This window comes from Erpetoichthys calabaricus, chromosome 7, assembly GCF_900747795.2.
Source record: "Erpetoichthys calabaricus chromosome 7, fErpCal1.3, whole genome shotgun sequence".
In the NCBI taxonomy this organism is placed as follows: Eukaryota; Metazoa; Chordata; class Cladistia; order Polypteriformes; family Polypteridae; genus Erpetoichthys; species Erpetoichthys calabaricus.
The window spans coordinates 8377049-8404914 of record NC_041400.2 but is presented as its reverse complement, the minus strand read 5'-3'; the positions used below and the strand labels follow the sequence as shown (position 1 = coordinate 8404914).

At 38.6% G+C, this 27866-nt stretch overlaps 1 protein-coding gene across 1 annotated transcript in view; it reads left to right on the top strand.

Annotated features, from left to right (window-relative positions):
- The window catches only part of LOC114654474 (MOB kinase activator 3B), a 90456-nt gene extending 66068 nt beyond the window's left edge, over positions 1 to 24388 (top strand). The window contains exons 3-4 of the mRNA XM_028805046.2: positions 10513 to 10715; positions 17469 to 24388. Of these exons, the coding sequence (XP_028660879.1) occupies positions 10513 to 10715; positions 17469 to 17498 (233 nt within the window). The 3' untranslated portion in view covers positions 17499 to 24388. The remainder of the gene's footprint in view (positions 1 to 10512; positions 10716 to 17468) is intronic.
- The last annotated feature ends 3478 nt before the right edge of the window (positions 24389 to 27866 follow it).

The window sequence follows — 27866 nt, the reverse complement described above, 5'->3', positions numbered from 1 at the left end:
TAAAGATTAATTTATATGTCTCTCTATCACTTTGACTAGTGCAGTGTTTCTCAACCTTTAAGTATTTGCGACCTGAGTTTTCATAACAGTTTTAATCGCGCCCCCCTAACATTTTTTTGAAACCCTAATAAAATTAATTCCTATATTTTTTGCTGCCGACACACCACTACAAGTTTAAAATTTTCCTACAAATAGCGAAATTACACCACATATATGGCAACATTCGCGCCCCCTTTTTTGTTACTTCTAGGGGGCGCGCCCCACAGTTTGAGAACCACTGGACTAGTACAATACAATACAATACAGTTTATTTTCGTATAGCCCAAAATCACACAGGAAGTGCCGCAATGGGCTTTAACAGGCCCTGCCTCTTGACAGCCTCCCAGCCTTGACTCTCTAAGAAGACAAGGAAAAACTCCCAAAAAAAACCTAGTAGGGAAAAAATGGAAGAAACCTTGGGAAAGGCAGTTCAAAGAGAGACCCCTTTCCAGGTAGGTTGGGCGTGCAGTGGGGGTCAAAAGAAGAGGGTCAATACAACACAATACACAGAACAGAACAAATCCTCAATAAAAAATAAAATTTTTTAGAAGTACGGGGCAGAATTTAACAGTGCATGATATCACATAATAAGATTTGGATAATTTTAGACTCCTGGAGATCTCATCCATCAAGCTGCCTCCCCCATTTGGCCATTCCACGGCTGAAACAGTGTTGGGCCAGCCAATCCCACGATTCCTGCGATCCTCCATCAGGGATGACTTTACCTTAGGCAGGCAAAACAACTTGGCAGGTGGGCCGTGGCACCAAGTGCCACATTTGAGTACCGAGAAGAGAAACTGAATAGGTGAGGGTTAGTATCTAATTCTAACTATCATGTTACTTATGTTTTAAATCCCTCCTTGGTATAGGAACAGCAACTAGTCTTTAGAGGGGTATTGTGGTCTATATACAGCACGTGTTAAAGCACTGCTGACTATGAGGAGTACTGGTGGCTGTGGGGCTAAGGATATGCACTGGTATCTAGAAGGTTGCCAGTTCAAATCCTTTTTTAAACCATAAAAATTGCCCCAATGGCAGACCCTGTGCTCTGACCCCCAAAGGTCATGTGAAAATTAACAAAGTATATCAAATCAAAAATCTATATTATATTATGGTGTGTTTGACATTTCCTATTAGAAAGTAATGTTAACTTACTTTCATTATTGGTGTACACTGTGCACAATCATCCGTGGTTTGTGGTAATGCTAGAGTGTTTACTGGCACATTAACTGTTTCCAGTGTATCGTGTCCCGAAATCTGCTTCTCTTATGGCATTTCATTATCAATAGCAAAAAGACCTTGTTTAACGGGAGCTCTTTTCACCTCCTTTTCACTTGGTGTGACAGCACGCTGTTCAATACAAACAGATACTGAAAAGCTTTTTTTTTTCCCCACAAACATAGCTGTCCGTTTATCGTACCTCATTGACTCTGACTATACCGTCTTAATTTTTACCAACACTGATCACAAACAGCCACAGGCAGTGCATCGTTCACTCCAGTGATGTGTGCGAAAGTTAAAGTATAACCTCATTCCGCAGAAAGATTTTTCCCTTGCAACAAGTTATGTTTGTTTTTCAACACATGCAATGTGCTCTTCGTACACATGCCACATATTTTTGTATTTAATCAGGTTCTTTTTAGGAAACTTTTCTGCTGTAGACAATTCATTGTATGCAAAAGCTTGCTCTCTGTCAGACCAGATTGACTAGACCATTTTGCTATTCAAAATCACTGCCTCTTTTTTGAACTCTGCCTTCAGGAGACGATGGATTGGTTTAGAAATGTGGAGCCCAGTGAATTGCCTAATTGGTCCCATCCACTTTTAAGCAGAATTCACTCATGGTGGTCTCCAGACATATATATATTATACATCTGGCTCTGTGACTCTAGCCCACTGCCGTTTACACAGGTTAAGTCATTTCTGACTTGGTCTAAGGCCCTTCAAACCCCCTTCTATACACTGAGGGTCCTAACCAGCAGCCTCATCAATTTAGCCACAAGAGTTTATGGGTTATTTTAAAACAGAATTCTAAGGTTTCAAATGACAGATCCCTGGCATCCATGTCACCAGTTTGGACATAGAACAGGGAAATGACAGCACCAGTGTTCATTATAGAAGTAAAGTGTTCCTTACTCCATAAAAACCAAGCAGTCCCAGTAAATATTTCTTAGGTGACTGACATTTAGGAATAACTGTGAATGCTCCACTGTGATTTTCCATGTTGCCACTGGCATCCTTGTATTAAACAGGAAATGTATACCAAACACTATATCCACTTATACTGTTTTGTTAGCAACTAACATGTTAAATAGGTACTTCACAAAATATATATACAGTGGTGTGAAAAACTATTTGCCCCCTTCCTGATTTCTTATTCTTTTGCATGTTTGTCACACAAAATGTTTCTGATCATCAAACACATTTAACCATTAGTCAAATATAACACAAGTAAACACAAAATGCAGTTTGTAAATGGTGGTTTTTATTATTTAGGGAGAAAAAAAAATCCAAACCTACATGGCCCTGTGTGAAAAAGTAATTGCCCCCTGAACCTAATAACTGGTTGGGCCACCCTTAGCAGCAATAACTGCAATCAAGCGTTTGCGATAACTTGCAATGAGTCTTTTACAGCGCTCTGGAGGAATTTTGGCCCACTCATCTTTGCAAAATTGTTGTAATTCAGCTTTATTTGAGGGTATTCTAGCATGAACCGCCTTTTTAAGGTCATGCCATAGCATCTCAATTGGATTCAGGTCAGGACTTTGACTAGGCCACTCCAAAGTCTTCATTTTGTTTTTCTTCAGCCATTCAGAGGTGGATTTGCTGGTGTGTTTTGGGTCATTGTCCTGTTGCAGCACCCAAGATCGCTTCAGCTTGAGTTGACGAACAGATGGCCGGACATTCTCCTTCAGGATTTTTTGGTAGACAGTAGAATTCATGGTTCCATCTATCACAGCAAGCCTTCCAGGTCCTGAAGCAGCAAAACAACCCCAGACCATCACACTACCACCACCATATTTTACTGTTGGTATGATGTTCTTTTTCTGAAATGCTGTGTTCCTTTTACGCCAGATGTAACGGGACATTTGCCTTCCAAAAAGTTCAACTTTTGTCTCATCAGTCCACAAGGTATTTTCCCAAAAGTCTTGGCAATCATTGAGATGTTTCTTAGCAAAATTGAGACGAGCCCTAATGTTCTTTTTGCTTAACAGTGGTTTGCGTCTTGGAAATCTGCCATGCAGGCCGTTTTTGCCCAGTCTCTTTCTTATGGTGGAGTCGTGAACACTGACCTTAATTGAGGCAAGTGAGGCCTGCAGTTCTTTAGATGTTGTCCTGGGGTCTTTTGTGACCTCTCGGATGAGTCGTCTCTGCGCTCTTGGGGTAATTTTGGTCGGCCGGCCACTCCTGGGAAGGTTCACCACTGTTCCATGTTTTTGCCATTTGTGGATAATGGCTCTCACTGTGGTTCGCTGGAGTCCCAAAGCTTTAGAAATGGCTTTATAACCTTTACCAGACTGATAGATCTCAATTACTTCTGTTCTCATTTGTTCCTGAATTTCTTTGGATCTTGGCATGATGTCTAGCTTTTGAGGTGCTTTTGGTCTACTTCTCTGTGTCAGGCAGCTCCTATTTAAGTGATTTCTTGATTGAAACAGGTGTGGCAGTAATAAGGCCTGGGGGTGGCTACGGAAATTGAACTCAGGTGTGATACACCACAGTTAGGTTATTTTTTAACAAGGGGGCAATTACTTTTTCACACAGGGCCATGTAGGTTTGGATTTTTTTTCTCCCTAAATAATAAAAACCATCATTTAAAAACTGCATTTTGTGTTTACTTGTGTTATATTTGACTAATGGTTAAATGTGTTTGATGATCAGAAACATTTTGTGTGACAAACATGCAAAAGAATAAGAAATCAGGAAGGGGGCAAATAGTTTTTCACACCACTGTATAGCCTACAGTATATATAATTTAGTTGTGTCAGAAACATTTCTAAGACTATATAAAGCTAGTGGAGGCTACAGTAGGTAGTATTGTTTTGAACCAAGATCGGAGACCTGAGTCCTTGCATGGATTCAAGTATGAAAATCTGCAAATGCCTAAAAACAGAAAAATATGTACTCCGGATTTTATAAATCAGATTTTTATTTTGGCTTATACACCTTTCTACAAAATTTACGTTTATATATTAGTCATGTTGTAGGTGTGCGTTTGTGACTGCCCCTTAAATTCCTCCTGGTTGCCGCCTCAAAACAACCATACATGGACTATGCTGATCAACTTCTGTCACACATGCCTGAGTATGGGGCAGTCCCACCCAGGGCCTGTGCACCAAATGTAATCCCACCCCAGGATGTGAGAGGGTACTGTCATTCACATATTCTCCTCTTTTATCTGCAGACCAGAGAAGCTGAAAGTCAAGGAACCCCTGAAGACACTCTCATTAATGCACTAAGCGCCTCCCCTTCCCAAGCAGAACCCACATAATGACCACTATTTGAGCCAGTCTTGCACATGGACTTGTTTCTGGAAAGACGATACTATTTATTTTCGTGCAAATTATTCAGTGCACATTTATTATACACCCCTTCATCTGTGTTGTATCTTATCTTTTACACCTCAAACACATGCAATCACAATTCTCCAGAACTTCATTGGCTGGTAGAGCAGCCTCCCTCCTGATGCATCAAGACCCCACCGTCTGCATTCAAGAGTATCTGGCTGCGCTCCGCAACTGACCACACAAGTTCAGCCAGATCATGCGCAGCATTATATTGCCTGTTCTCTGTGTTCTGAGAGTCCGTTAAAGGCGTAAGGTGCCAGCATCAGAGCAGGTAGCCACTATTACCTGGCTATCACATGTAAGGACATGATTGCTATTATAATTAATAGTACAAGTCATATGAAAAACTGAGGGTTCAAAAAGTTACTTTGCCAACAGGCCAGCCATTGTATAAAGTACTATCACATCTGCCAAAGCTACTTTGCCTCAAAATAAATAAATCTCAGGATAATCTAGGCAAGCAAGCCATGACATTTGTCTCATCTTGGCATCATGTATGGCTTGTGCATTAATGGAATGTAAGTGCTTACAGTAAACAAACGCAGCTTCATTCTCGCTAGATGCCCCTATTGTAATATGAGTGTAGTAAACTACTCCGATTATGTTAAGAGAACCGAACATTGCTGCAAATTGCCTTTTTATCTTAGTAAAACGTTGTGTTTTATGTAAGTTCACCCGCACCATACAAAAACTGGATGTAGCACCTCACTGGCTGGTTAATGGCAGGCATGACAAAGTCAAGCTTGGCTGAGATATTCCTGACTTATCAGTTGGCCAATAGAAACTTATCAAAAACCAAAAAATGTGTTCAGTTCAAATATGCAGCATTGACCTTCTTGAAAGAGAACAGAAATACAGTCTGTACATCGTATTCATCACTTTTAAGGTCTAATATATTTGTCATGTCAATGCATTTTCTAATAACACCTTGGTGATGGGAATTATTCAATGTATGAGTTGTCCTTTAGCTGGTTTGGCTGTATTCCCTTACTTGATCAAGGGTATCTTCATTTTCCAGGTTCTCTGAAATGTTTTGTACGGATAGATGACAGCTGCTATAAATATAAGTTTTGCGGTCAAGTTTTCTTTTATAAATCCCGATAATTGCATGGAAAGCTGTGTATGCACATTTTGAGTCTGTTTTTGTGCGTATGCAAGTTTTATAAATCTAACCACTGGACTTGAACCTGAATTTCAACTTCACCTAAAAACATAACCTTTTGTGAATAATTATTACCATTTTGTGAACAGATTTGATTTCTAAGTAAGGTGTTCTTCACCATAATTGTAGATAATTATTTGTTTTGTTCCACAATATAGGTACTTTTTAGAGCTGCATTCAGGCTACAGCATTGAGATAGTAAATTACAGGCTTTATATTATACCATGAATTTGCGGTGTATCCACAAAGGGCATCTCAAAATGATGTTTTGCTGCCAGATAGTGATTTATTAACTAGATAAGTGCCTGCCCTACTGCCTCTCCGACTCTGGCCTCTTTGGTAAGAAAACTTAAAGATCCTGCTAAAATCCTTTAGCCTCGAATAGAAGAAAAGAAGAACACTGCCTCATCCTAGACCCAAGGTAATCCACTGATCATCTTGTGAAGAATGTGAAGTTGGCCACCTGCTCTGGCTTGAAGGAAGTGGACTAAACCATAAGTAGGCTACAAGGCAGAGTGGTTCGCTGAAGAATGCAAGCCAGTCATGCAGAGGAAGACCATGATTGTGGAGGAGGTCACCAGAGTATAGCAAGAGTGCTACTTAGTGAAAACAGTGCCACAGTGCTGTCAGGGAGCCTGGAAAACTACCATAAGTAGAGGGATTGGCTGGGTAGATATATGGAAAAACCCATAAGCACAGCTAAGCTTCCTCAGAAGGGCACCCTATGATACCCTACTGTGCACCCCGGAACCTCTGTCACTGGTTAGGAAGTAAAAACAACTGCCTACTCTGTAACAATAGTAATTCAAGCCTACAACAGATCATTTCAGGATGCAAGGTTGCACTGACACAGGGTGTTTCAAGTGGCAGTGCAAGCAGGTCCTGAAAAAGCTAGCCGAGTTTCTGGAGAGCTGCAGGGTGAAGGCAAATAACACCTTAAAATGTTGCAAAACCCAAATACGTACAGTTCATAAAGACAGGTATGAGAGAGTGCAGCAAGAAAACCAACATCCCTGCTCCCTTCTGGTAAGGTATGGGAAATGTGTGTAGACCTCAGGAGGCAGTGTGTTTTTCCAACTGAGATCACAACAACTATTCTCAGGCCAGACATCGTGATGTGGTCAACAGCTGCACAGAAGGTCCTTATTATTGAGCTGAGGGAGGAAGGAATGTCTGTGGTACATGAGGGGTAAAGATCAAAGTATTCAGATCTAGCAGCTAGATGCCAAAAGGATGGTTGGAATCTGACCCTGTGGAAGTTGGATACAAGAGTTTTGTCAACTTCTTTGCTTTTTATTTGATTACACATAGCTATATTCACCGACCATCTTACTGGTTTTTTAAACAAATTGTACTTCTGACATTAGATCTTTGGAATATTATTTGATGATCAGTCAGCAGTCCTTTGGTATTGACCTGTGCCTGTTTTCTGACCACTTCTTTTCTCCCGATACCATTTACAAATTTTCATTGTCTCGCCTTGGGTCAGTAGAACACATGAGCATTGGTGGAGGTGCAGTAGGCAGGAAGTAGGAACAACAGCTACCTGTACGATGATCAGTCAGATCTATCATTGGAATTACTCTGTGAATAATGTATCTATTATAAAAAGAAATCCTGTCCTGGAAAACAAAAAGCAATTCTACGATACGTGATCTTCTCGGAAGATATTTTGAAGACCCGCGAGACCAAAGACACGCCCTACTTACAATCTACCCGCGAGACCAAAGACATGCCTTACTGACAATCTATCAAATAGGACAATAGGCAGCAAAACATTCAGTCTTGTGAAGGATTTGAGCACACACAGATCCACGGCTCTCAGCGCATATAAACCGTATAAGGACAGTACGTTATAAATTAAATGTCAACATATAAGCGAAGAAGAAAGCAGCGTGGAGAAAAGAGAATCAAATGCGTTGGACAGAAAAATGAGCAAAAAGAATAATCGAGGTGCAAATTCAGAAAATAAAGAAAGTAATTATCAGCCCGGAACAAGTGGAATTAAAAAAAAGCACGTCCAATCCGGCTCAGAATTAAAAGACAAAGTAGAACTTCTTAAAGACGTTTGCAAACGTTGGCGCTAAACACATGCAGAGCAGGTTAGAGACTATGAAACCAGGGAAATTAGAAAGGCGCTATACACATGTGGAGAAAGTTAAAGGATATGAAAGTAGGAAAATTTGAAAATATAATAAAAGAAAGTAAAGATCGCAGTAGCGCAAACAAACTGCCTCATTTAACTATGCACCAGTCTTACTTTGGTTTTGACACAATAATTACTACACTATTGCACCTTAACACTTAATTCTACTTTATTCACATAATTTTACTTATTTATTATGTCCTACTATACTGTTATCTTTCAATCTATGACTTTTTGTTAATCTAACTGATATTCTTCTAACTTTGCACAGTTTTTGATAAGCGGATCAGGATGTATTTAACTGCGTGTTGTCCTGTAAAGCTATGCATGTGACAAATAAAGAATCTTGAGAATTTCAAAAACGGAGTTTACCGGACATGGATTTATTGGTTACTTTGTTAATGTATATATATTTATCTGTCTGCTTATTTAAAAAGCTAAATTTACCCCAGGTAAAAATGTCAAAAATGTTCTTTCTAGCCCTTGTTCAAAAATCTAGACAAAAGCTGGGGTACCACCTTGGTAACCCCATGTACTTTTGGAACTGTGAGAGGAAAATAGCACGACTTTACAGACAGGAGTCCAATGCAGAACTCTACTTACTTTTTTACTTTGTAAAAAAAAATTATTAACTGCTGATGATGTAGATCATTTTGTCTGTGCTGAAATTCCAAACAGAGAAACCTGTCCTGACCTCATTAAAAAGATTCAGCATAGTGGGACTCGCAAGATTACAAATATTGTTTTTACAGAAGTTCTGAAATAAAAGTGAAACTAATGAAATAGCAACAATTCACAGAAAAAAAATCTTTGAAGTGTGTATCCGGAAAACTAAACACGGGGGTTGGCGAACGAAGCAAGCAGGGGGTGAAGTCCCCTAGTCTGTTACAAATAAAAGGTTAGTGTCAGCATTTAAGGGAAATTTTTTTCTATTTAATTTGTCATTATGATTTTTATTTATTTTTCTAATATCAAGTTGATTTAATGGTGACATTTGCAAGAATCCAAATTTTATAACTGGTTGTTAAAATGCTGTATTCTGTGAGGGGGCATGTCACACCTGTGATTTCATTAAAGACCAATTTACTGTGAGGAAAACAGTGTGCTACAGAGACAAATTGACATTTTTTGACTTGGTATTTTTCTAAAACTACAGTAAACTGCTATTTTCTATACTCTGGTAAGTGTCAGCAAATGTGACTGAACTGTGACCTTTAACCAACATATTTGAACTACTGCTCACAGATGTTGCTTGTGTGGAGAAATGGCCAAGGGACTGCATTGTTAGTTTGATTTATAATCCAATGTTAGCATGTACATTTTACATATACAGTGGATCCTTGACTTACAAACTCAATTCGTTCGCGAGGGCTGTTTATAACTCAAGTTGGTTGTAAGTTAAGACTATTTTTCACATAAGGAATAATGGAAATGCCCTTAATGTGTTCCAAACCGCCCACAGCAACACTTACTTAACTTTTTTTAATAGAAAAGGGTTGTATAATGTGCATAATTTACCAAAAACACAAATACATTTTGTAATGTACTAACCAAAAAGTTATAAAAAATGCCTAGCCTACCAGAAACAACAATTTCATACTGTACTCACCATTTAATTTGACATCTTTGGGCTGCAGGAAGGGAGGAGGAGGAGAATGAAATGGAAGGTGGTTATTGTTTGGAAGGAGTTTCCTTATACAAATCTTTTCTTTGTAAAATTGTCGAGATGGTGGATTTCGACATGCTGTACATATTAGCGAGATCGGTCACAAGAACACCACTCTCATATTTCCACACAATTTCCTTCTTCGTTTTGATTGTGATCGTTTTCTTTATATTCGTTTCCTTCGCTTCCTTCCTTAGCAATTATCGAAATAAATTATATAAATCACCGAAATTACGTCCACAAACACATGTATCTGGGCTCTGACTGACGCTTACAAACGCTCTCGGCTGTTTGTTTACAATTGCACAAGCGGATACACGTGACCGCATTCGGGTCGTAATGCAAGATGTTGGTCGTAATTCAAAACAAAAGTTTTGGTCGTAAAGCAAGTTGTTCGCATGTCAGGCCAGTCGTATATCAAGGGTCGACTGTAGTGTCTTTCCAGTTTTGACACTTGCGTGTTATTGTCTCCCAATCCTTTCTTTAATCAGCCCGTGTGGCCTGCCATTTTCCACCTTTGGCAGTACAGCTACAGAGACCCAAAATCACAATCACAAAATAAAAGTGATTAAACTACAGGAACTCAACCAGAGGAATATAGTTCATAGGGTTTTTATTGTGAAATGTACATGTACGTTGGTCACAATGTGTCAGCATTTTTATTTTCTCTGCTCCTTTCATTGTATTACTGCTACTTAATTAGAGCTGTAGAGCAAGAGGTTCTAGGGGCAAAGAGCTGGTAAAAGGAGAGTTTTGGGCAGACACAGGATAGAGGGACCAGGGCTGAATAGCAGGCCAAAGGAACGCTACAGGTGGAAGCAGCAGACACATAAGGGAGGGGCCACACCAAATAAGCAGACATTATTATCCGAGATTTAACATCAGCTAAGTCCTTGTTGATTTTTGTTTCTTTCTCTCTCTATCTCTCTAGGTGTTCCTTTCCCAAAGAACTTCATTCCAATCTGCAAGAAGATCCTGTGCCGCCTTTTTCGAGTTTTTGTTCACGTCTATATTCACCACTTTGACCGAATGATCTTAATGGGTGCCGAGGCCCATGTCAACACCTGCTACAAGCACTTTTATTACTTTGGAACTGAATTCAATTTTCTAGACCGTAAGGAGCTGGAGCCATTGGTAGGTATTCTCATGATCCCTACGTGATTTTATTTTTTTGATACTTTAATTCTTTCTTAAAGAGCTGACTTTAGTGTTTTTGTTCTTTTTGATTTCCTGGTTTTGACCTGTGCTTGTTTTTTGAATTAATGGTCTCTTGTTTCTTGGTTCCTATTGCAATTATTTTTTCTATGCCTATTTTCATTACTGTGGCACAACAGCTGACTTGATAAACATCACACAACTTCTTCAGAATTTTCGGCTACACATTCATGCTTTGAACTTCTGTTCCTCCTCATCCCAAAGAAGCTCTACTACGTTTACATTAAGAACTATAGACCACCGGAGAAAATTGAAGTCACTGTGATGTTTCAGCAACCAGATTAAGATAATGTGTTTTGTGACAAGATACAATATCCATTTGAAAAAGTGGACAATGTAGCCAAAGTGATGACCACAGTCATGGTTAGTGGCCAAAGCGCTTTTCATAGTAAATATGTTGTATTCGTTGGTGACTTTGTTTCCCGAATACTTTCCTAGAAATTCACTGTGTGTCTGGCTTAGACAAACATTTTTTCTCAGTACCCCATGATGCTTTGCAAAGTTAGCAGGACATCATAGACCTGAAACAGCCATGTGAAGAATTTTCATGCATGCATAGTTTAAGATCACTGCCAATCTGCTTCAGGCATTTGATGTCATAACTCGATGAGTACTCCAGCCTTCCACACTGCATGCATTAAAATAAAAACTTGTATTTTTATTTGAGGGGTACATTAGCTGACCATAATGCAAATATTATGAAAGTACTTTGTTGTATAGCACAGATTCATTGTACATTGTGTCTTCACTGCTGGATTAAGCATGTTATACTACTTGCTAGGTAAAGCTGATTGCTTAGTGACAGGGACAGCCACCCCCCATTCCACAAAGTTTATAACGCTGACCCATTATATCACAGGCTATGTGAGTGTTAAGTTAGTTGGAGTGATAGGAGATCAAGAGATGCAGAGAGAGATAAAGGACTTAAGTATTATGGACTTAGAGGATATTTTTCTCACAGAAGCATGACATCAGGGTGGTTAGCACCACTGCCTCACTGCTCTTGTCACATTTATGGCCACAATAATTGGTCACAGCTCAGGTCACATTTACGACCACACAAATTGGTTCAGCATAGTTTGCTGACACTTCCCTAGACCTCAGGGACACTTAAAAGACCTTTGCACCATCATTATCTACTCAAAAAAAAAATTAGTTCAGTTTCTCGTTCCCCACTGACTTCAATGCCTTTTGCAGGCTTCTCAGAAATTTCAGAACATTTTCAAGTTTTCGCTGAACTTGACGTGAAGCAAATTTATCAGGGATCACTAATCACTATCCAAGACCTGGTATAATTCTTGGGAATCTACTTTCTTGATTTATGCGTGAAGTAAGTCGTGGAATGTCCAGTTCCAGCACATAAAATGACAGGACAGCTTTAACTCAAATGCATTGATGTTAGTGTGAGTGACCCTGAGACGTGGGCAATTAATATGCAACTATCTAAGTTTGCACAAGTAAGTGTTGGACTTTTAATGTTTTTTTCGTTTGTTTGGCAGGAGTAATTATATGAAAAATGTCTGGAAATTGAACAGACTCTTAAACACAGGCGCTAATCTTTATCTGAGCCAGAGGGAAATTGTTATGCAATTGTGGGAAAAACAAAAGGTTCAGCAGCCTAATTACAAAGGAGCTAAATGAGCCTGGCATGGTGAAACAAAAGGACTTGGGTCATAAACAAACTGAAGACTCTTTGGAATGTTGGTGGTCATCAACTTTTTACAAAACATCTAGGACCCTGCCCTCCCCCAGTGATTCTCATTTCAAACGTTGACTAATAAAAGTGCTGTTGACCCAGAAAAAGATGGATTGTCTTTGTCAGTGAAAATGAATCAACACCACCAAATTTCTGGTCAAGCTACCCTGGTCCTGTCTTGGGATCTATGTGGGGAAAGTGGTTAATTTACGACCTGAAATCTCGACTGTGGGTCTTGCAGCTTTCAAACTTAGCTTTTTTTTCAGATATAAAACTATGAACTTCAGTCCAAGGGTGAAACGTGCTACTTTCAGATGGGTATTTACTTGAGATGTCTTTTTGTTTTCTTTAAAGGATCAGGTAAGCAGTGAGACTTATATACAGTATATTGACAATTCTAGTGAATAGTGACCCATTTTGGGTGGCTGGGGACTGAAACTGAGCTCTTATAGTTAAATAAAAAAATGGGCCAAGCCTGGATTAAACAACCAATAACTGTGCTCTTTGTGGCTTTTCATTACAAAATCTGATTATTTGCCAGTTTCCTTGGTCATACTTTTTCATTTAATAAATCATCAACTAATAGATCAACATCATTATTTACAAAGGCTTCACCTTGAAGTGGTAACACAGCTCAGCTGTGAATATGAAACTGACTGTATCTAGTCAGTACCATAAAATATCTTTTGTCATGTGTTCTACTATACACATTCTGTTTTCATTATTGTTGTAACTATTATTAAACAGGTTTACTATTTTAAATACAGTATATTTTAAGCTTAAAAAACTGCATTAGCCCTAACCTTCATAGCATTGGTAACCTAGGCAGACTATGTATGTTGTTCCTATGTACTCCTAAAAAGTTATGTAGTTTAGGCCATGCCAGTGTAGTGTGCTGTGTGAGTGTGTGTGTGCCCCAAGATAAACTGGTGTCCTGTATAGGTTTATTTTGTACCTCAGGCTCAATGCTACCTGGAAAATAATACAGTACATTTTGAAAGCTGTGTACAGTGTACATAAATACATAGCTAAGTGTGCCTCTGAGTCGGATTAAAAGTAAGTAAGCTTTATTTTCTAACATAAAACAGGATTACATAAACTAATTTTGATTTTCAGTGTTTAAAAAAAATAATAAAAGTTTAGGTTAGGTTTTGTTATTCAGTAAAATCAGAGAATTTGTCAAGGGTCTGAATACGTCTGCAGGGCTATGTACACTACAGTATATATAAAACTGACAAATAAAGCCTTCTGCAAAAAGGCACAGCAGCACCTCATCTGTTTAAGGAGCTTTTTAATGTGAGCCCTTCTATTATATCTCTTGTATTCAGCCTGTCTTTACTTATGTTCTGCTGGCCTGGTTTGAAATTGAAATTCTTAATGTAAGCAACAAAAACAGAACAAAATCAAACTGTAAAAAAAATAATAATAATAATAATAAGGTTTCAACACGCAAATCTTGTTTAATAAGCAAGGATTACGGAAAGCAGACAGGACTTACCCTCTAAATTCACAATTCCAATTGCTGCCATCAGGTCCAAGGATAAAAAAACAACCAGATTAAATACTGTTTCATTCCAACTGCTATTAATCTTCTAATTAAGTTTAATTTTTTTAATTAACATCCATAGGCTTAAATCATAGGATTAGCATTTGCATCAATCATTAGTCAAGTTGATGTTGAATGTTTAATTATTATGTCTAATATGCTTGATCTAATGCTTCACCACAAGTATTATGCTCACTGCAATATTTTATAAAATTGTACAAAGTTTATATTTGATGGCTGTCTTCTCTGTTGATGTGTTTGTAATATTATGTTTTGGTCTCTCTGTTAAACCTGCTGACAAACTAAATTTCCCTCTTTGGACAATAAAACTGAATTGAATTGACTTATATGTTGTCACAAACTCCACAAAGAGCCATAGCAATGTTTGGGGCAGCCACCCGTATATTTGGTTTCCTGGCTGCAAATTGACGTTTAAATGATAGCACTGCTGTGCACAAAACCGAGTCTAAAACAGAACTGATGGAATAGGGAAAAGGTGGAGGCTGTTAAAGGGGTAGACGGGAAGTGAGATCAAAGGGGTCGGGCTCATGAAGGTCTTCAGTCATAGGTTCGAGCCCAGACGTGACATCACAGGGGCCGAAGCCGGCAAGGTCTTCTTCCATAGGCTCGTCCCGGAAGTGACGTCATGAGGGCCAGGCGGAAACTCCCGTAAATTGTCTGCAGGAAAGGGAGAAAAAGAGTCCGTGCACTCTGCCACATCCCGGTATGACTCAGAACTGCCCTTACTCAAGCCCTTTTGCTACTTCCCATGCGCACTTGTGTGACAATGTTGAATTCAGAAAGTATTCAGACCCCTTCACTTTCTGCACACTTTATTGTTTAGCAGATTTAATTTTAAATGTATATATTTGCAATTTTTGCCTATCAATCTACACTCAATAGCCCATAATGACAAGTGAAATCATGTCCTCACAAAGGTTTGCAAATTACTGTGTTTTTCACTCCTTAAGACACACCTGACCATAAGACGAACCTAGTTTTAGAGGAGGAAAACAAGAAAAAAATATTCTGAATCAAATGATATTTAATAAAATATAGCAGAATAATATTTCAACCATGTAAAGTCAACAGCGGTATTAAGAACCATCATCACTGTCATTAACAAATGAGGAGACTTTAAGGTTCAAGCACTCTTCTAGTATTCTGCAAACCCCAAGAGCTCCTCATTGCTAGTGTCAGAATTTATGAAGCTCAGTTGCTTACAATCACTGATATCACTTTCTTCGCTGTCTTCATATATGATACTATCTTCAGTTCCATCTAAGGCATTGCTAATGGCAGCTTCCACTTGCAGCAGCTATAGACTTTTCAGTACGCAAGCAACTCTCCACGTTAGTGTTTAGATCTGGACGGTGCATGTGCCCATAACATTAACATTTATATGTTACTTATATAAAAGCCAGATCGAATGTTATTTACCTTGATTTATTTACTTAGTTTTCCTACAGCGTAAAGTCACAAGTAGACTGCAGAGCTTCCTGTAATTGATCGACATGGGCATGCTCAAAAAATACACGTGTAATGCCACGAAAAGTGCATGCTGACACTTCAGTTCATAAGCAATGGTACGAAAATGCAATCAGACTTCTTTTTTGGGCACATACACTGTCCAGATCTAAACACGAGCGTGGAGAGTCGCTCGCGTACTGAAGAGTCTATAGCTGCAGGTGGAAGCTGCCGTCGCTGTACTTTGTATATAAGAGCCAGGTCGAATGTTACTTACCTTGATTTATTTACTTATCTTCCTATAGCGTAAAGTCACAAGTAGACTGCAGAGCTTCCGTGTACATATACAAAGTACAGCGACGGCAAAAGTGCAACATGCATTCTTTCTCCGATACAGAACGCTCGTCATCATCCGAGTTCACCTCAGTTGACTTCTCACTCTATACAACTCTAAGCAACTGACATGCAGGTAAACAGACTTGAGCTGAGAAAAGAGTTTTTTCGTAGGCTTTGGTAATTCTAGTGTTAAGCGTCCCCAGGGGCCTACCACTTCCTCTTCTAACAGCTGTCGCTACCGCTGACAGGTTAGGTAATACACATCATGGTGTGTAACGCAATATTTGCTCCATAAGATACACAGACATTTCCATCCACTTTTGGGGAAAAAAAAGTGCGTCTTATGGAGCGAAAAATACGGTAATTAAAAATAAAAAAATGACATCTTTCATTCATACAAGTATTCAGACCCCTATTCCGTTGCACTGCAAATTGGGGTCAGGTTCATCCTGTTTGCTTCAGTCCTACCTGGAATGTTTCTGAAGCTTGAGTCCACTTGTGGTAAACTGAATTGATTGGACATTGTTTAGAACAGCACATATGTATAGAAGTTCCCACAATTCACACTGCATGTCAGGACAAAAACCAAGTCATGAAGTCCTAGTAACTCTCAACAGATAAAATTGTGGTGAGGCATAAATCAGGGCAAAGGGATAAAACATTTTCTAAACCTTTTCTAAAGCTTTGAGTGTTGCCAGAAGCAGAAGCATAACCTTCAAATGGAAGAATTGTGAAACCACCAAGACTCTTCCAAACTGAGTAATTGGGCCTTGGTCAGGGAGGTGACCATGAACCAAATGGTCACTCTAACAACTTTAGAAGTCCTCTGCTGTGATGGGGAATCCTGTATGAATGGAAACCATCTCAGCAACATAGGACAGTTTCTCTAATAGCAGGAGGAAAGAGATTATCAAAACAATTTGGGCAGAACTCCAAGCATTATTTCTGGTGAAGACCAGGTACTACTCTTCATCTGCTTAATATTATCGTTACGGTGAAGCAGGTTGGTGGCAGCATTATGCTATGGGGTTTTGCTTCTCAGTGGCAAGAATAGGGAGACTGGTTAGTGTTAAGGGAAGGATGAATGCATCCAAATACAGACAGGTCTTTGAAGAAAACCTGATCCAGAGTACATATAACGTCAAACTTGGATGATGGTTCATCTTTCAACACAGCAATGTATGTTAGTGGATCTCACAATGGTCTGGTACTCCATCCAAGAAGTGTCCCTGTCTTGTGGCAAATGGATAGGCTCTAGTACCCCTGTGACATTGAATTGGATAAAGAAGATGTGAGGATGATATGTTGTCATGTTAAAATGAAATGAAAATATGATTCTTTTTGAGAAATGTTACACATTTTCGAACTGTCTAGTTTAGCATTTAAAGTGATATGACATTCTGAAATTCAGGCAATCTTTTCTGATAGCCTGTGTGTATTTATACATATAAACAGCAAAAAAGTGTAAACTATGAAAATGAAAACAAGAAACTAGGCTTGTTACACTACCATCTTGTGTTTGTCTCTAAAATTACACTGCATTGACTCTTAAATAGTGGTATGTCAATAGTGCATGTAGATCCTGGAAATGTATCTTACATTGAGTTTTTTGTTTTTACTTTAACAGAAAGAGATGACAGCAAGAATGTGTCACTGATGAGCTGGCCCAAACGAATGATAAAACATTTTATTTTCTGGGAGAGACACAAGCAGTTGAAGAGAACATTGATATGGCGTTTCTACCACTCTCAGTATGAGAAGAAATAATGAGATTCAGCAACTGTGCCATGGTTCTACCGCTAGTATCCAATATGGCAGCCCCAAGAGATTTTTTTTTTTTAGCACACTAAAAAAGTCGGACATTAATCAACAAAGAAAACTGAGCCTTCGTGTGAATTTTTACCACAAAGCTCACCGTACAAATTTGTATTATGTCCTATCTAATGTAATGACATCTTGTACAATCAGTCCATCGGGAAATAGAAAGATTCATCTGATTTATACCAATATCTTTCTAAACAGCACTAAACTTATTAATGTTTGCTATTTATTAAACATGGAGACGCAGCCATGAGTCTTGTGTGTGATGAGCATTAATAAGTGGCATGATCACATAACTTCAACTCACCATTGGCTAATCAGTTTTCCCAACAAGAAACAACACCAACTGTGGAACTTTGGCTTCTGCACATTATTTGTGAGCAGCATTCTTGTCATTATGTTGAACTGGAAGTCTCTTGGAAATATTAGTCTATAAATAAATACAAAAAAAATATGAAAAAGAGGAGAGTCCAGGTTGGAAAAGCCCTCTATAAGGTCAAGTGTAGTGGGGTTGCTTACATCTGGTCAATAAAGAGTGGTGAGCTCTGGGTCCATTTTAAAGAGCATGTTAGCAGACAGAGTCAGGTTGGAGACTGCTGGAGTGTAAAGGAAAGAGGTAAATCTGTCATATCCTTGGCATCAGCTTGAATCTGTGCATATCTTTGCTTTAGTTTAGTTCCTACAAACACAACCGGACTGCCACATTCCCAATAAGTATTTAACATTCTGTTCTTTAAGTTAATACCGTATATCCCCAAAAATAAGACCTACTCTAAAAATAAGCCCTAGCACGATTTTCAGGCTACTCTGTAATATAAGCCCTACCCCAAAAATAAGCCCTAGTCAAGATCGTCAGCTGAAAAGTAGGGCGCCTAAGACTGGGTTTATACTTCATGCGATGCAATGTGTGTGCCCGAAACTTCCATCAAATTCTGAGGACACCTTGCCAAAATGGATGTGTAATGATTACATCCATCAATCCGGGGATGCGCTCATTGCTTGCTGGGATTAAATAATTTTGTTAACACTTTCTATCGGAGAGGAAAAAAAACACACACAGGCTGAAAAATGTAACTTAATTTTTCAAATTTGGAGTTGCATGGTTAAATAGTAATGTCTACATTATGGAGAAACCAAGGACTTCTGATCAGCAGTTAAAGCTGGCCAGTTGTAAGTGTTATCTGCCAGATTGTGACAATTTTAAGAGGTGATCTGGGATCATCCATTAAAAGCCTCCCATGCACAAGATCAATGCATGCGACTAATTCTGTCTACAGCCAAGTAAATGGCAGCAGCTTTGGGTGTTACAAAGGCATCTTTGTACATGCCAGCTGTTCCACTCAGTGCTCACATCAGGCCATTTAATTTACTGCACCCAAGAAATATTTTGAACAGAAATACGGGAACATTGAAAGTATTAAGAATAGCACTGCCCGTCATAAACAACATCATCCTCCACCAATTTGTGCTGCAGGCACATGTTTGGTTGTGTGCATTAATGACAAGAACAAATCTAATCAAGTGGACACTCAGCACTAAGTATATATAACCAAATAATTTCATATCCATGATTACAATCACAGCTGGGCTATAGTGGGTCCCTAGTGTGCATATTTTCAAGCTAGCACCTGTCTTCCTGAACCATATTGTGCCATATACAGAGCAAAATACATTCCCAAATTTACAGAGGAATATTCAGACAAAATTAAACAAACAGGTAAAAAAAATAAAAGTACAATTAAATGTGGCAATAAATAGTTACAACCAACATTAAATGTTAGTATAAATAATTAAATGTGTCATAGAAAATAATTTTGTTGCATTTTTTTATGCATTTATTTATTTCTTCATTTATTTATTTCAGTGACACTTCATGCAACATGAAAATAAAAAGTCCTGAAGTGAAAACTTTTACTTGTCAAAGTTGAGCGGGCAGGTACTAGCGAGTTCTGTTTTTTCATTGGTGAATCACTGGCAGAGTGGGAGTAAACCTTCAAGTGCCATCAAGAGTCACATTTACAGGAAACACTTCAGATGCAGACTCCTAATGATTAATTTGAATTAAAATGGCTGCTTTGTACAGTAATTCTGGGAAACTTGTATCTGACGTGCAGAGTCACAACTTCAAATGAGAACTTGAGCCACAGGGTCCCAAAGTCAAGCAAAGCGCATACATCCACTCTGCGGATGACTCACAACTCAAAAAAAAAAAGAGTGCTTGGTAGAGCCAGCCCACCTTCTCAACTTTGATGAGTGAAAAGTGACAGTTTTCATTTCTGGGCTTATTTCTTGTTGTGTGGTGTGTCACTGAAACAAGTAAGTGAAGAAATAATTCAATAAATGCATAAAGAAATTAGTAACCAAAACCTATTTTGTTACAAAATTAGTAACCAAAACCTATTTAATACTCACATTTCATGTTGTAATTATTTATTTATTGTCCCATTTCACAGTACTTTTATTTATTTGCATAATTACTTATTTATTTTACTTTTTTATTTTTACATTTGTAGACTTCTTTTACTTTTTTTAATTGTAAGTGGTTGTCTCAAGTGAGTGAGTAGTGAGTAGTACATCAGGTTAAATTTTACTTGACAATTGTGTGCAATTTAAAAAATCAGTAAGCGTGTCAAAAAATTCTGATCATTGTCTGTATCTGTTATCCATATTTAAACAGCAGTCTTGGCCTGTCACTTTTCAGAACAATGGGGAGCAAGACTCTTTGACACTGGGCTATCTGTAATACTTTGCATATCTTTTCTTAAAACTTGAAGTGAATGAGTTAAAAATATTTTACCTACACAGTAGTGCCTTAATTAGTCAGTCTACTGTATTTCTGTAGCGGTGTTGTAAATTTAATCACATCATATTGTTTTCAGTGTTATCCTTACATGAAATATAAAGAAAAATGTAAACCCTGGCAATGAAGCCAAATGTAAGAAATGCTTTCCTCTTTTTATCATCTAACTGAAGCCAGTAGTTTAATCTTTGTTTTCCACCATCTGTGCATTTCCGTAATTGTTCTTCACTGAACAACTGTAAACTGCAGTTCTTGAGGGATGTTCTGGTAGCTTCAGACAGTATTCAGACCTTCACATTTCGCTCTGTTCTAGCCTTTTGCTAAAATCACTTGAATTAATTTTTCCCTCATCAAGCAACACTCAGTAACCCAGAATGACAAAGCAAAAACAGAGTTTTAGAATTTTTTTGCAAATCTATTAAGAGTGTCAGAAAATCCCCACATCCACGTGTGTGACGTTTGTTGCGTCAGACCTAACAAGACTTCAGGCTGGAGTTGTCACCAAAGGGGCTTCAACTAAGTACTTTCAGGTATGAATGAGGCTTTAGAAATCTCAGGATCTTGAAAGCACATTGTGTCCCCTTTGTCCCCTGAGATCTTGCAACCCTGAGCCTTTTGTTGCTTTCAAAGACCAGTGCCATTTATAAAGCATCTCAGAATTATTCCTAGGAATTGCACTAATAGTTTGACTAGGATAAGAATTTGTCCTACCTCAAAGTAGGACATGAGAGTTGAAGCATCCTGCACCAACTCACAGCAAAGAGTTAGTACCGAGTTTGGGTTTGCACACTTGTGTCAAACTGATATTTCATTTTTTGTTATATAAAATACATTTAAATAATTTTACCACAAGGCTGTAACATAACAAAATGTGAAAAAAGTGAAGAGTTGTGAGTATTTTCAGAAGGCAGAGTATTTTTTGGATAGGTCAACTTCTGATATTCCGAGCTTTGAAAATGAGGATCGGAATCAGATACATTCAGATGTTTTTAAACATTTTAACACTTTCCAGGAGTGAACTTACAGTGTTTGAAACCAGATTCTAACCAAATATAGACTTTTGTTCTTTTAATTTGTTTCTAAATAATATATTCTTGTAACAACAGCTGTGAGGAGCCGAGTTCTTTAAAGAAATACACCTCTGAAAATTGGTATTTTTTAAAGATTTTTACCCCATGTGCTTTGCTGTGGTTACTGAGGAAATTGTTTAAACTCATATTTTCAGGCAGAATGGAGAGAAAGTGTTGATGATGTAACAGAAGCCAGTCATGACCAATGCTGCACAATAGCAAATAATGTGAAAAGTGCCCATGGTCAGGAAAAAAACAAAAAAACAAAACAAAACAAATGTTACTTGTGCCGCACAATCCACATGTCACTTATCCAATTTGTATCACGAAAATGTTCGAAACGCATGCTGTTTTGCTAAAACATTGTTAAATAGTTATTTCAGGAATAATTTGTGAACATCATAAACATGAAACTAAAACTCATGGGATTCACCATTTGAATTAAAGTCATGCAGAACTGAAAGAGAAAAGTCTGATGTAGAAGAAGCAAATAGTGACCAATGCTGTACAAGAGTATGAAAAACGTTCATGGGATTGATTTTTTTAATTGAAGAGCCACCTCTCCCCCTTAATCATTACTCAAGTGTCTTGTCTTAAATTCAAAAAGTAACTCCCATGAGTCTTAGTTTCATGTTTAGGATGTTCGCAGGTTATTCTGGAAGTAACTATTTAACAGTATTTTAGCAAAAAAGCTGAAGTTTTTCACATTTTGATCATACAATTTGGATAACAGGCATGTGAATTATGCAAAACAAGTAACGTGAGATTTTTTTTTCTTTTTTCCGTAGACATTTTTCACATCATTTGCTGTTGTAAGGTATTGGTCACTACTGACTTCTATTATGTCAAAAACTTTTTTTCTCTCCATTATGCATGAAACAATGAGATTAAAAGTTTTTCTGGAGCACCACTATAAACTATGGGTTAAGTAACATATTAAAAAATTTATCATTTTTGTGTGGGGAATTTCTTTAAATGGCCCTCTTTTGAGTCTGGAAACCTTTGTGTAAGCATATTAAAAAGAAAGACCATTTCAACCATGCATGGTTGTATAAAATTATATTCAGTTCTGTTTAATTTATTTTGTATAGAGTATTGGCTGAGTGCTTAAACTTATTTATAACTATAATGCACAAAAAGTGAATTAATAAAGTATGAGACATCTATATTCAAAATTTAATTATGCTAAGCACCTTGCAATTAAGAATTTGTATAAATGTTAATAATACAAACAGATCATGAGATTATTAAATCCCTCAGCATTAAGATGTAGGTATTTAATGATGGAGGAGAAAAAAAAACTGTCCTCCATATCATTACTGGGTAAAAATAAACCTGGGAACTGGGAGAAGGAGGTTCCACAGCTGGTTGGAAGAAACAAAGTGACAGTTCTAATGTCCAACTCCGAACCTGGAGGGCTGCAGCGCACCTTCTCACCACTTTCTCAACAGTGACCAATTTCTGCTGTTAACCGACATCTTCTCCCTTCATTGAAATTGCTGTGTTTTTAAGGCTCAGTCCTCTTTATTGCTTACTTTTTCTTTAAATGTCAGCCAAGTAAAAATAAGATGTGAAGTGAGCCAGCTAAGTCCGGGCCTCAGACTCCAACCAATTTCACGCTAACCAGTTTCTTAATTAGAAGCCAATTCTTGTTGTTAATTAAACCCTTTATTTAATTCTATGAATTGTAGCTGCTATCATTCTGCTACAGCAGACATTTCTAAAACTGTTGATTTTCTTCAATCTAAGAGCAATGTTTTGATGACTAGAACAGGTCAATATTACTGGGACCGTTACTTTTCTTTTTTTACAGATACTGTATGATGGATACAGGTTAGCTGGTCACATATTGGCTCATTTTGTATCTAATGATTGTTTGTCTGCTAATATAGGAAAAAAGAAAGAATTAAGGGGACTGAGTCTTTAAAAGCAAGTCAGTTAAGTTAAGACAAAAGAAGTGAAACAGAAGCAAAAACGTGTTACTAATTAAGAAAATGGTTCTAATGAAAACATGCAGCCTCTGTTGCACTCCAGGATTGGAGTTGGACACCCTCAGCCATGGTCCTCACCTGGCCAAGGAGAGGGAAATCATTCCTGGGCAAACCTTGATAATAAACAATTTTAGGGGATAAAATGAATTACCAGATATCTGCCTTATTATGCTTCATAAGATATTGTTCCAAACCATTTCCCATAAACACACTGTGTGGGAGACTCATTTCAGATTCAGACCTTTCAGATATTCTGATTGCAACATTCAGAGTGTATGTTGCAGAAAATGGTTGTCTCAATCATTGGTCAGATAGACCTACATTGTATGAAAAATGACTGTAAAATGAATTGTCAAGATTAAGTCATCAGAAAGAAAATGCCTTCTCAACATAAGTAATTAAGCAATATTATATATGTTATAAATGTTTTTTTCTGACAGCAGAAAGTACAATATGCAACTGAAATTTTGTAGTGTCTGACCCACCTGCACTATATTTTTTAATTGGTACTACTTCTGCCTGTGTGTTCAAATTACTGGTTAGCTAAATGTTTTACATGACTTTTTAAAAAAATTAAGACTTGCGAGATTGCTGTTTATGTTACTAAAAAAATAAGGAAAATTGAAAGGCTTTTAATCTGTAATGTCAGAGTCATGCGTTAAACTGATTAAACATTTCCTAAAATACTGGGCAATTATCTTGATTGAAAAGTAATTATTAAAAATATGCTTGAATAAACTATAATGATTTTTATTTTTACATTGTCCAACTGTGTATTCTAGACATTACTGGATGTAAATATTTTTGATGGTTGATAAAACAGTGTAATCAACCCATAAAACATATCAATAAAATTAAAACTATGGCTGTCTGGTTATTTACTGTGCGTTAGGTTAACTGGCAATTCAAAATTTACCCTTGTGCTGTTGTGTCAATGAGTGGGCAATGCAATGGATTGCCACATTGCATTGTGCCAAGCACTGTCAGGATAGGCTCTGGTCCCTTGTGATGATGAATTGGCTTAAAGGGATCACAGAATTATATGATATTATTATTTCTGTACGGAGGAGTTATAGAAGGGCTTTTACCAGTGGGCATTTTTACTACAATGTCCTTTTATTTCTGCTTCACAACAATGATCTGGCACACAGTTTGTAAAACTACAGCTGCTGCCACCAATTTGTTTGTCTACCTCATTATCACCTTCCCTTTACCCCAACTTGTGAACAGGACCCTAAGATACAGCTGCACTCCCCTCGCCTGCTGGGAATAAGTCACTGTTTTCTGAGAGAAGACCTTGACCTCAAATTTGTGGAGGAGCCACAAATCAACCACACCCCACTACACTCGGTTGCAGACCATTTTAGTGTGCCCTAGAGATCAAAGTACAATAAGACCAAGAATACAACATAATCTGCAAATAATGGGGATTGTGGAAAACCCCCTGGAATCCAGCCACAGGGGATGCACAAACCAGTGTGTTTCTTCGTGCTGGTCCCAAGCCCGGATAAATGGGGAGTGTTACGTCAGGAAGGGCATCCGGTGTAAAATATGGACAACAATACAAATTTCCATACCGGATCGGTCAAGCCCCGGGTTAACAACGACCGCCACCAGTACTGTTAGTCAACAGGGTGCTGGCGGAAATTGGGCTACAGTTGGCCAAAGAAGAAGAAGAGGGGGGAGACGTGTCCAGAAGCAGGAGGAAGGTAAAGAAAGTGGAACTGAGGATAGGAACTTTGAATGTTGGCAGTATGACTGGTAAGGGGAGAGAGTTAGCCGATATGAAGTTGAGAAGGAAGGTTGATATATTGTGCTAGCAAGAAACTAAATGGAAGGAGTAAGGCCAGGTGGATCGGAGGTGGATTCAAATTGTTCTCTCACGGTGTGGATAGAAGGAGAAATGGAGTAGGAGTTATTCTGAAGGAACGGTATGTCAAGAGTGTTTTGGAGGTGAAAAGATTTTCAGACAGACTAATGCAGGAGTGGCCAACCCGCGGCTCTTTGCCTGGTGTCATGCGGCTCTTACGTTCATATCGAAGTTTGTGTTTGTGTTTTTTTTTTTAATGTTCGTGTTCACTTCGCTTGAGTTCAATACGATATTTTCGTCAAATACGCATGTGCGTGAGATGAAAATACCGCAAAGTTTCCTAGTAGGGGCTAGATCATTTAAGTAAACAATTTGTGTCAAGTTCGCCCTCAAAATGGCAGGGAAAAAATGCACAGCAAAACGAAAATATGAAGATGAACACAGGACGTTTTTAACAGAGCGGGAGAGTTTATATTTTTTTGTTGAACGTAATGGCAAGCCATTCTGCCTTATATGTCAGGCGTCATTAGCACATTTCAAAGCTTCAAATCTTCAGCGCCACTTCAGCTCACTCCATGCTAACATCGACCAGGAATTTCCAAAAGGGACTGAACTTTGCAAGCACAAGTTGGTCACTTTGAAAACTCAGGCAGAAAAGCAGATAAAGTTTTTCTGAAAATTTACGAAGCGCTCAGAGACCGTAACGCTTGCATCGTATCAACTGGCTTGGAACATTGCACGGGCTAAAAAGCCATACAATGAAGGGGAGTTTGTTAAAAAATGCGTCGGTGACGTTGTTGAAATCTTGTCTCCTGAAAATGACAAACTAAAACGCATGGTATCAGACGTCCAACTGTCCCGCCACAATGTTGAACACAGAATATTGGACATTAACACGGCTATTGAATCACAGTTGCACTCTGACCTTCAAGCATGTGAGTATTTTAGTGTCGCATTGGATGAGAGTTGTGACATACAAGACAAGCCTCAGTTGGCAATATTTGCACGGTCTGTGTCAAACGATTGTGTGATCAAAGAAGAACTCCTTGATATTGTGCCATTAAAAGACAAACCCGTGGCATAGATGTGAAAGAAACAATGATGGCTGTATTTGCGAAAGCAAATCTGCCCATACCAAAACTAACTGCAATAGCCATGGATGGAGCGCCAGCCATGATCGGATCTGTGAACGGGCTTGTGGGGCTGTGCAAAGCTGACCAAACATTTCCAGAGTTTTGGAATTTCCACTGCATCATCCACAGGGAGCAACTCATGTCTAAATCATTGAATTTAGACAACGTCATGAAGCCTGTGATGGAAATCATCAACTACATCCGCACACATGCGCTTAACCACAGGCATTTCAAGAATCTCATCGCTGAGCTGGACCAAGGGCTTCCAGGTGACCTACCGCTGCACTGCACGGTGAGGTGGCTGTCAAAAGGCCAAGTACTCTCTCACTTCTTTGAGTTTTTGGATGCCGTGAAACTGTTAATGGAAGAGAACGACAAGGACTATCCCGAGCTCTCTAACCTCAAGTGGATTATGGATCTGGCCTTTTTGGTCGACATGCTGTGTCACTTGGACAGACTGAACCTGACCCTGCAGGGTAAGTTAAAAATGCTGCCTGACCTGGTGCAAAGTGTGTTTGCGTTTGTCAACAAACTGAAGCTGTTCAAGGCGCATATTCAAAAGGGAGATTTAACGCATTTTCCAGCTCTTCTAAAAGCCAGCGTGCAAGTCATCAGCGCCGCCCTGAATAAGCAAAGAGCCAGATATGCAACACTGGTTGAAAACCTGCACGAAAGCTTTGTGACCAAGTTCCATGATCTACAACTGAAAAGGCCACAGATTACGTTCCTCGTTGACCCATTTAATGCGGAGACTGACTGTTTGAAAGCCCCGCTAGTCACAGATGAGGCTGCGGCTGAGTTGGAGATGATCAATCTTTGTGAGGAGGACCAACTGAAACCTGCTTTAAGGGAAGGGACCATTGAGTTCTGGAAAAGTCAATGGAAAAATACCTCAATGTCAAACGGACTGCGCTTAAGATACTGTCAATATTTGGGTCAACATACGTCTGCGAGTCTGTGTTTTCCACTCTGAAACACGTGAAATCAAAGCATCGATCTGTTCTGACTGACACCCATGTGAAAGAATTGCTTCGAGTGGCAACAACGGAATACAAGCCACATTTGAAGGGGATTGTTCAAGGCAAGGAATGCCAGAAGTCCCACTAGGCAACATGCATAGTAAAAGAAAAACGCTATTGTAAATTATTATATTTTTGTTTATGGACTTGGTTGAACTGAGAGTTTGTGTGTGTGAAACAGTGCACACAATGTTCATTGTTGAAAATGACTGGCCTGTGGTTTTAGTACTGTAGGAGTTAATTTCTGTCATTATCATGTTGGTGTGTGACATTTACAATAAATCTGGCTGAGCAGAGGTGTGTGTGTGTGTGAGGAAGGGATTGGATGTTCATGTGTGCCCATGTGTATGATGTGGCTCTTTGCGGTAACACAGTAAAAAA